The sequence below is a fragment of the Mandrillus leucophaeus genome, unplaced genomic scaffold (genome assembly GCF_000951045.1).
Source record: "Mandrillus leucophaeus isolate KB7577 unplaced genomic scaffold, Mleu.le_1.0 Scaffold200, whole genome shotgun sequence".
Taxonomy (NCBI): domain Eukaryota; kingdom Metazoa; phylum Chordata; class Mammalia; order Primates; family Cercopithecidae; genus Mandrillus; species Mandrillus leucophaeus.
In genome coordinates this window covers 1009690-1018843 of record NW_012102033.1, presented here as the reverse complement: position 1 = coordinate 1018843, position 9154 = coordinate 1009690, and the positions used below count along the sequence as shown (strand labels likewise).

General features: G+C 56.7%; 2 protein-coding genes across 2 annotated transcripts in view; one reads left to right on the top strand and one right to left on the bottom strand.

Annotated features, from left to right (window-relative positions):
* The window catches only part of NTN5 (netrin 5), a 10935-nt gene extending 2822 nt beyond the window's left edge, over positions 1-8113 (bottom strand). The window contains exons 1-3 of the mRNA XM_011979366.1: positions 8014-8113; positions 5414-6064; positions 126-314 (exon numbers count right to left, since the gene is read on the bottom strand). Of these exons, the coding sequence (XP_011834756.1) occupies positions 126-314; positions 5414-6044 (820 nt within the window). The 5' untranslated portion in view covers positions 6045-6064; positions 8014-8113. The remainder of the gene's footprint in view (positions 1-125; positions 315-5413; positions 6065-8013) is intronic.
* The window catches only part of LOC105539183 (galactoside 2-alpha-L-fucosyltransferase 2-like), a 50143-nt gene that overhangs the window by 29543 nt on the left and 11446 nt on the right, over positions 1-9154 (top strand). The window contains 2 exon segments of the mRNA XM_011979367.1: positions 2646-2785; positions 8239-8350. Of these exon segments, the coding sequence (XP_011834757.1) occupies positions 2646-2785; positions 8239-8350 (252 nt within the window).

The window sequence follows — 9154 nt, the reverse complement described above, 5'->3', positions numbered from 1 at the left end:
TCAGACCCAGGAGTCCAGGCCCAGCCCCTCCGCCCTCAGTCCCAGCCCCTAGCCCCTCCTCCCTCAGCCCTAGGAGTCTAGCCCCGCCTCTGTTCCCCCCAGGTCTGTCTACAGGCCACACTCACCCCTGCAGGCCCTGCGGCTGGACATAGGCTGGCTAGGGTCCCTCCAGAACCCTGGTTGGCAGTAGTGGCAGTGCCGCCCGGCTGTGTGGTGGCGGCACCGCTCACAAACACCCCCACTCCGGCCGCCCGACAGCCTGAACAGCTCAGAGTTGAACCGGCAGCGTCGGGCGTGCTGGTTGCAGGAGCAGGCTAGGAGCAAGATGGGGTGGGGGCGCATCAGGGCCAGGTATGCTGCTCCCCAGTCCCCAGCTTTCTTCCCATGGCCCTGCCCTCATGAAAGGAAGCAGTGAGTGTCCAAGGTAGAAGAGAATGCTTGGGTCTCTCTAGCTAAGCCTGGTTCCCAGGACATTTCCATTCTCATCTTTTTATTTATTTATTTATTTTGTTTATTTTTTTGAGACGGAGTCTCGCTCTGTTACTCAGGCTGGAGTGCAGTGGCGCGACCTCGGCTCACTGCAACCTCCACCTCCCAGGTTCAAGTGATTCTCCTGCCTCAGCTTCCCAAGTAGCTGGAACTACAGGTGCATGCCACCACACCTGGCTAATGTTGTTTTTTTTTTTTTTTTTGTATTTTTAGTAGAGACGGGGTTTCACCATGTTAGCCAGGATGATCTTGATCTCCTGACCTCATGATCTACCTGCTTCGGCCTCCCGGAGTGCTGGGATTACAGGCATGAGCCACTGTGCCTGGCCCCTCATCTTTTAAATGGGTAGGCCGGGTGCAGTGGCTCATGCCTGTAATCCCAGCACTTTGGGAGGCCAAGGTGGGTGGATCACCTGAGGTCAGGAGTTCGAGACCCACATGGCCAACATGGCAGAAACCCATCTCTACTAAAAATGTAAAAATTAGCTGGCTTGTGGTAGCTTGTGTCTGTAGTCCCAGCTACTCGGAAGGCTGAGGCAGGAGAATCTCCTGAACCCGGGAGGTGGAGGTTGCAGTGAGTCAAGATCACGCCACTGCCCTCCAGCCTGGTGACAGAGCAAGACTCCATCTCAAAAAAACGAACAAACAAAAAACAAAAAGAGTGGGCTATGGCCTGTGGAATCAGACCCTGTTAGCTTTATCTGTCTTTCTGACTGTATTCCCTGGGCAAGTGATTTCTCCCTTCTGTAGTTTGATTGGCTGTGAAATGGCATTTATAATGTTTACTTCATGAGGCTTAAATGAAATGAAGTGGATAGAAAGTGCTTAGCCCAGGCCTGGCGGAGAGCAATTACTTGGCTGTCTAGCATTCCCATGTGCAGGGCACCCTGTGCTAAGTGTTTGATGTATTTCATCTCCACAAGGGCTCTATGAGGCTGGCACTATTATCACCCCCATTTTACAGAGGGAGAAAGCGGAGGCACAGAGAGGTACAGCTAGCAGGTAGTTGGAGGCGGGGCTTAAACACGGGTCTTCTAACTTGAGAGTCTGAGCTCTTAGCTCACTCCAGTAATCCTCATATGAGGATTATGCTAAATAATAATAAATATGCATTATCCTGGGAGCATTTGTCAGGTTTTTTAAGGTGGCTCTCAAACCTTACTACTCGTCAGAATTACCAGGGAAATGTTTTGTTGTCGTTTTTATTAAAAACACATTAGCAGGGCATAGTGGCCCATACCAGTAAGTCCCAGCTACTCTAGAGACTGAAGTGGGAGGATCACTTGAGGGGAGTTGGAGGCTGCATTGAGTTATGATTGCACCACTGCCCTCCAGCCTGGGCAACAGAGTGAGACCTGTTGCAAAAGGTCTCAAAACAACAAACAACAAAAGCAAAAACCCAAAACAACAACAACAAAAGCCAGATTGCAGGGCTCATCCCTAGGCTTTCTGATGGGCCCAGGGATCTGTATTTCCAGCAAGCACTGCAGAGTGAGATGCTGATGCAGGGGGTTCATAGACCACTTTTTGTTTGAGACAGGGTCTCACTCTCGCCAAGGCTGGAGTGCAATGGCGCCATCATAGCTCACTGCAGCCTCCAACTCCTGGGCTCAAGGGATCTTCCCACCTCAGCCTCCTCAGTAGCTGGGTCCACAGGCATGCACCACCGCACCAGGCTACTTAAAATTTTTTTTTTTTTTGCAAAGATGGGGACTCATTATGCTGCCCAGGTTCATGGACACTCTTTGAAGAGACTTGGACAGGGTGTGTTGACTCTAAGAAGTTTGAAAGCCCTGGACTGGCAGGTCCCTGGGAGCCCGGAAGAGTTGCAGGATGATCAGGGAGCTCAGACAGCTGCGTGTTCTTGGGAAAATGACTCGCCCTCTCCCAGCCTCTCTTCTCCCTGTCTAGAGAGAATTCAGATCCCTCCCTCCCAGGGTTTTTGTGGGCATTTGAGGTGGCAAAGGTATTCAGATGCTCAGTGGGTTGAGTCAGGCTTTGGATTCTTTCTGACCCAAGGGTAATCACTTCACCTCACTTCCCCTGTGGAAAACTCAGATGAGGGAGGGGAGATGCAGACCAGAATGTCTGTGAAGCCCACAGCTCTGCCACAGGCATTAGTCTCACTTGGCCACCCTGACCTTTCTCCACCACAGCATTGTCAGTCTCCTACCCGGGTTTGGAGGGCACTGCCCTGCTCAGTCTGGGAGAATGTGGTGACCCTCAGGAGGACAGCCTCCCCAGTGCCCAGGCCCTGTCCAGGCCCAGGATGAAGGCCACCTCATCCTCAGGCCAGGTGAGTCTCACCCCTCACTCCCCTGCTTAGGTAAAAGATTTGGCCAAAGAATGGGGATGGTCTGTAAGTTAGCCCATGTAATCTTCATGTATGAAGAAATAAAGGGGCGGAGGCCAGGCACAGTGGCTCACGCCTGTAATCCCAGGATTTTGGGAGGCTGAGGCTGGCGGATCACCTGAGGTCAAGAGTTCGAGATCAGCCTGGCCAACACGGCGAAACTTCATCTCTACTAGAAATACAAAATTAGCTGGGCATGGTGGTGTGCACCTGTAATCCCAGCTACTCAGGAGGCTGAGACAGGAGAATGGCTTGAACCCCAGAGGCGGAGGTTACAGTGAGCCAAGATGGCACCACTGTACTCCAGCCTGGGTGACAGCAAGACTCCGTCTCAAAAGAAAAAACAAAGAAATAGAGGGCTGGGAGGCAAAGAGCATGGGAGATGGAGAGGGAAGGCCAGGGTACACTTGCACACGTGTGTGTGTCTGTGTCTGTTGGTAGAGTTACCTCCCAGGACCTCAGACCCTCTACCAAGTGTCTCAGGCTGGAGGAGGGAGCGGGTCAGGGCCAGAAGGAACTGACACTGGCTGTCTCTGAGGAGGGGCTGCTGGAGAGAGGTAGGGAAGGCCCGGTCTGGAAGCACCTTCGGGAAAGAGGACATCTCACGGGACATTCCTGGGGGGCACCTGTCCAGCTGGATAGAGCAGTGGATTGTTGCAGCATCTAGGAACTCAGGGCTCCCTGGGTTCAATCCCTTGCTGGCAATGAGACTTAGGGCAAGTGACCTCTCTTTTGAGCCTTACCTTCTCAGCTGGGGAGTGGTGACTTTGGCCGGCGCTCAGGAAGCCGTTTCTTTCTGCCAGGTACCACATTGGGCTTTATTTAAAGGCTTTTTGTATATTAATGCATTTAATTTTCACTACAGCCTGTAAAGGATGTGCTGTTACTATCCCCACTCTACGGTGGAGGAAACTGAGGCACTGAAAGGTTAGGTCACTTGCTCAAGCTCTCACAGCGGGTAAGCAGAGGAGCCGGGATTCAAGCTCAAATAGTCTGGCTGCCAGGCCACCAAGGCCGTGCTCCTGTCTGTTACCTCCTGTCTGCCACCCTAGAGCACCTGGTGTGACAGTATCCGGCAGGAGCTTGGCAGGGATGGGCTGAGACCCCAGAACTTGGCTTCCTGAGCTCAGATCCTGGCCCTGCCACACGCAGCCACTGTGTGTCCTTGTGCAGGGGACTTCCGAACTCTAGCCCTGAGTCTCCTCATCTGTAAAATGGGCCTGATGACAGTCCCTGCCTGGCACACAGTAGGTGATTGATAAATATGTGTTTAATGACCGAATACTTTCCCCTTGTGGTTGGTTTGAGGAGTCAGGTACCATCCAGCTGCCCTGTTCCCCTACAACTGTTCAATAAATATTACCCAAGTACCTGCATCCAGCCAGGCCCTGGGATGGGTGCTCGGAAATAGTTATTATATCATCATCATCACCACCACCATAATCACCACTATCGCCATCATCACCATCACCACCATCATCATCACCATCACCACCACCATCACTATCATCACCATCATCACCATCACATCACCACCACCATCACCATCACCATCATCATCATCATCATCACCACCACCATCACCATCATCACCATCATCATCACCATCATCACCATGATCATCACCGTCACCATCATCACCATCACCATCATCACCATCATCATCACCATCATCACCATCATCATCACCATCATCACCATCATCATCACCACCATCACCACCACCACCATCATCATCACCATCATCACCACCACCACTATCATCACCACCACCATCACCACCACCATCACCATCATCATCACCATCGTCACCATCACATCACCACCACCATCACCATCATCATCATCACCATCATCACCACCACCATCACCATCATCACCATCATCATCACCACCATCATCACCACCACCACCATCATCACCACCATCATCACCACCATCACCATCACCACCATCATCATCACCATCACCACCACCACCATCATCATCATCACCACCATCATCACCATCATCACCACCAGCACTATCATCACCGCCACCATCACCATTATCACCACCATTGTCATCACCATCATCATCGCCATTACCACCATCACTACCACCATCATCATCACCATCACCACCACCATCACCACCACCACCATCATCACCATCATCACCACCACCATCATCATCACCATCATCACCACCACCATCATCATCACCATCATCACCACCACCATCATCACCACCATCACCACCACCACCATCATCACCACCACCATCACCGCCACCATCACCATTATCATCGCCATTACCACCATCACTACCATCATCATCATCATCACCATTATCACAGGCTGATGAGTGTTGGGGAGAGGCTGAGCCCCTCATGAGCAGACAGGCCCATGTGTGGCTGAGATACACGACTGGCTGCAGGGAGGAGGTACAGAGAGGACTGAGTCTGAGACTGGGGTGAGAGGCAAGGAGCACCCAGTTCCAGGGAGGGAAGGGAACATTCTGCTTCCGTAGGGACAAAGGACCCAGTGGCAGGCAGGCAAAGGTAGGGAGAGTACAGGGCGCAGGACTCACGTAGGCAAGGGTGGGGGTGCCGGGGCGTAGCAGGCCGCCAGGGCCAGTCTCGATGGGACGGGCGGCAGCTCTCGCACCCCGGGCCAGTGGTATGGTGGCGGCAGTGGCAGCGGGGGGGCCGGGCACGGGCGGCACAGCGGGCAGCATGGCCATGGCACTGGCAGCGGCCTCTCAGCCCAGCCGCCGCCAGCCCAGCCTGGCCCCCGAACTCCACGCGGAGGTGGCTGGCCACCACAGTGGCCTTAGGATCTGGTGTGGAGTGGAAGGTCACGCTTTCAGGGCCCCCCAAGGCCCCAGGCCAGGCGGGTCTGTGCCACAGCAGCCTCCAGGGACCCCCTGAGGCCCAGGCAGCAGACAGGATGAGGGCTGGGGGTCCTGGGGTGCAGAAGCGCAGGCTGACAGATGTCAGGAGGAAGGAGCCACCCAGGGCCAAAGTCAGGCTGCCATTGCAGGTTTCCCCGGGGCCAAGGTGGTTTCCTGGGGACAGGGCACAGGCCTGAGGGCAGGAGGCCGCCACAGCAGCTAGCTGTGTCACTGGCGGGAGGCAGAATTGGGGGCGGCCCTGTGGATCGTAGCATGGGTCCGCAGTGGCCTGGCCCAGGAGGAGCAGGAGGGCAAAGGTCACGGGCATGGTCACAGCAGAGCCAGCACCTGGAGGGAAGAGAGGTGGCTGGGCTGGGGACCTCAGCCGCAGCCTCTACCCCTCCTGGAGGCGTCCTGTGGAATTGGAGCATTCCACCCCCAACCCGTCCAGGCCCAGTCCCCGGCTGCATGGAAGCGAGGAAAATAGTTCCATCTGGGGAGAATTACTGTTTACATAACCCAAAGGGGAAAGAACGCAGACAAAATCGAGAATTTTGCCTGAACTAATCCATAGCTTAACACCCCAGAGTTATCCATCAGTGTCGAGGGGCAGGGGGCCCTGGGGAGCGGTGAGCGGCTGGAGCAGAGGGGCTGGCCAAGGCCAACAGACGTGGAAACCTAGAGAGGGACACGGAGAAAGCAGGGCTGGGCAGGAGAGGGGGCTTAGGGATAGTCGAAGACTCAGTCACAAAGAAACAGAGGCAGAGAGAGGATAGCCAGCCTGGGGGAGGGCACAGCACAGAGAAGTTGCTGCAAAGACAGAGGAACAGACAGGAGGCCGAGAGGCCAGGCACCCAGAGGCCACAGGGAGCCGGGAGACTGAGGCTCGGACAGCCTGGGGGCTGGGATAGGCAGGCAGGTGGGCTCAGAGACACCCAGCCCAGCAGGCCCTGGGGAGGGGAGGGAAGGGGACAGGCTAGGGTTGCCTGGCGGGGGATCAGAAGTGAGAGACCGAGGCCCAGGCTTGCGGGGATCAGAGCCATGGCCTTTCCCACATGGGGCCCTAACCTTGTTTTCCACACCCTGGGCACGGAAGGGGATTATCACCAAACAACCCGGCCTCTCTGCCACCCACCCACCCCCCCCCCCCCACGCAACACAACCACACCCCCCCCCCACCCCCACCCACCCACCCCCCCCCGGTACCCCACCCTTAACCCTTTCCCACCCCAGTGCAAAGCCCAGAGAGCTGAGCTGAGGAAAGGGATGCTGGGAGCTGGAACCTGGGTGGCTCTGGGGCTTGGGAGTGGGACAATGGGATCCCCATGGGGTCAGGGGAAGCAGACACCTGGGTTCCCTTCAGAACTCAGGGTGTGGGGACCGGAAGTTAGAGTTCTGGGACTTTCTGCTCACCTCAGCCCCCGCCCTCTGTCCTGGGCCTCAGGGCCTGGAGACCAGAGTCTCTGCCTTCTCCACCCATCCAGAGTTCCCCAGAGCAGATGGGGGAACAGATGTTGGGGGTGGGGGGTAATGAGGAAGAGAGAGACAGGAAAGCAGGAGCTGGGACAGGGTGGGGTGCCAGATGCCAGGGAGCCCGTGGGGGCAGAAGCCCAGACCCCAGGAATGGCAGGAGCTGGGAAGGACTGGACTCTGAAATGCCCCCACTTTCCCCTTCCAGGGCCAGCAGCCTCTCGTGAGGAGCTCACTGTGGACTGGGGGCCTCAGAGCCTTTCCAGGCCCTTGGCTCTGAATCTGCACCCAGGCATGCCCTTGGGCTGGGCATCTCTAGGGCACCCTGGGGGTAGGGGTAGGCCACACCTGCCCCAGCCTGGCCTCACAGCCCATGTCCCCACTGCTGTTGGCCACATGCAGACGCTGCCTCCCCTGGCCCCAGATGACAGGCCTCACCCTCTGCCCTCCCAAGGAGCCTGGCGCCATTTTGCACCCACTAGGGTGACGGCCGCCCGCCTGGCCCTCAGCGGCATCCTGTTAAGGACCAGCCCCCCATGTCCCCTTTCTCTCTTGCTGGATAGTTCAGGGGGTGGCACCCTCTGGCCCTTAGCACCTTGAGGAACCAGGATGTGAGTTCCCTAGTGTTCCTGAGGGATCCAGAAACTAGTCATGGCCCACAGAGAGCCCATACCCCCCTTTAAGAAACAGAGTCCAGCTTTGCTCCCAGCAGATCCATAGGAGGCCTGCCTGGGCGGCATGGGGTCCATCTGGGACCCAGGCTTCCTTTCCCTGGCTCTTGGCATGCACCCCCTACCCGAGCCCTGAGGCCCCGACATTGGCCAAACCTGCACTCAAGAAGACAGCGTCCCGCAACCAGTTCCCCGCAGGCTCTTCCTCCAAGCTGTGGCGCGGTGGGCTCTCAGGAGGGAGTGGCGTGGCTGTTCTCAGGCCCCAGGCTAGTGGGGTTTCTGGGCTGGGCGGGGGCTCAGAGCAGAGCCTGCAGAATCTAACACCGCCACCCCCCTCCCGCCCCAATCCCCTCACCAACCGCAGCCACGCTATCCCCACAGGGACCCCTGCCAGCCAGGCCACCCGCAACAGTGTGGGACGTGAGCGCCGTTGCCCCTGGCGGTCCAGCAGCAGGACAGCCCCGAGCAGCCTGGCCTAGGAGGCTCACCGCAGGTAGGACGGGAGGCCGCCAGTCGGTTCCCGCTCCATCCCACTCTACCCCTGCCCACTGGCTCAGCCCCGCCTTGTGGTGGCCAATCGGGCAGGGGCTGACCTTTGGCAGACAGTCGCTGTTGGGAACTTTGCTCAGCCCCTGCCTCTGGCTGTGTGACCCCAAGCCAGCCCCTCCTCCTCCCCTCTGGAACCTTCAGTCAGCTGTGGATTCACTGAGCCTTAAGGTCAGTCATTTTCAAGCCGTAAAAATCTGTGCTCTTGGAAGGTTCAGACCAGCCCCCGGAATTCAAAAGACCTCAGTCACTTTCTAAGATGGCGGGAAGGCGACAAAGGAGCCAGAACACCTGGGCCCGTGGCAGAGGGAGAAGGCGGGGACCCCCGGGGTGCTCAAAAGCACCTCCCCAGTGCCGGTGTCCCGTAAGGCCTCAGTGCTTTCATCGTGACATTTTCATGCAAATGTTGGTGTCTACTGTATTTCATCTCCCAATGGGTTGACTAGAAAAAGAATGTTTTCAGGCTGGGCACGGTGGCTCAAGCCTGTAATCCCAGCACTTTGGGAGGCCGAGACAGCAGATCACAAGGTCAGGAGATCAAGACCATCCTGGCTAACACAGTGAAACCCCGTCTCTACTGAAAAATACAAAAAAGTTAGCCAGGCGAGGTGGCGGGCGCCTGTAGTCCCAGCTACTCGGGAGGCTGAGGCAGGAGAATGGTGTAAACCCTGGAGGCGGAGCTTGCAGTGAGCTGAGATCCAGCCACTGCACTCCAGCCCGGGCGACAGAGCGAGACTCCGTCTCAAAAAAA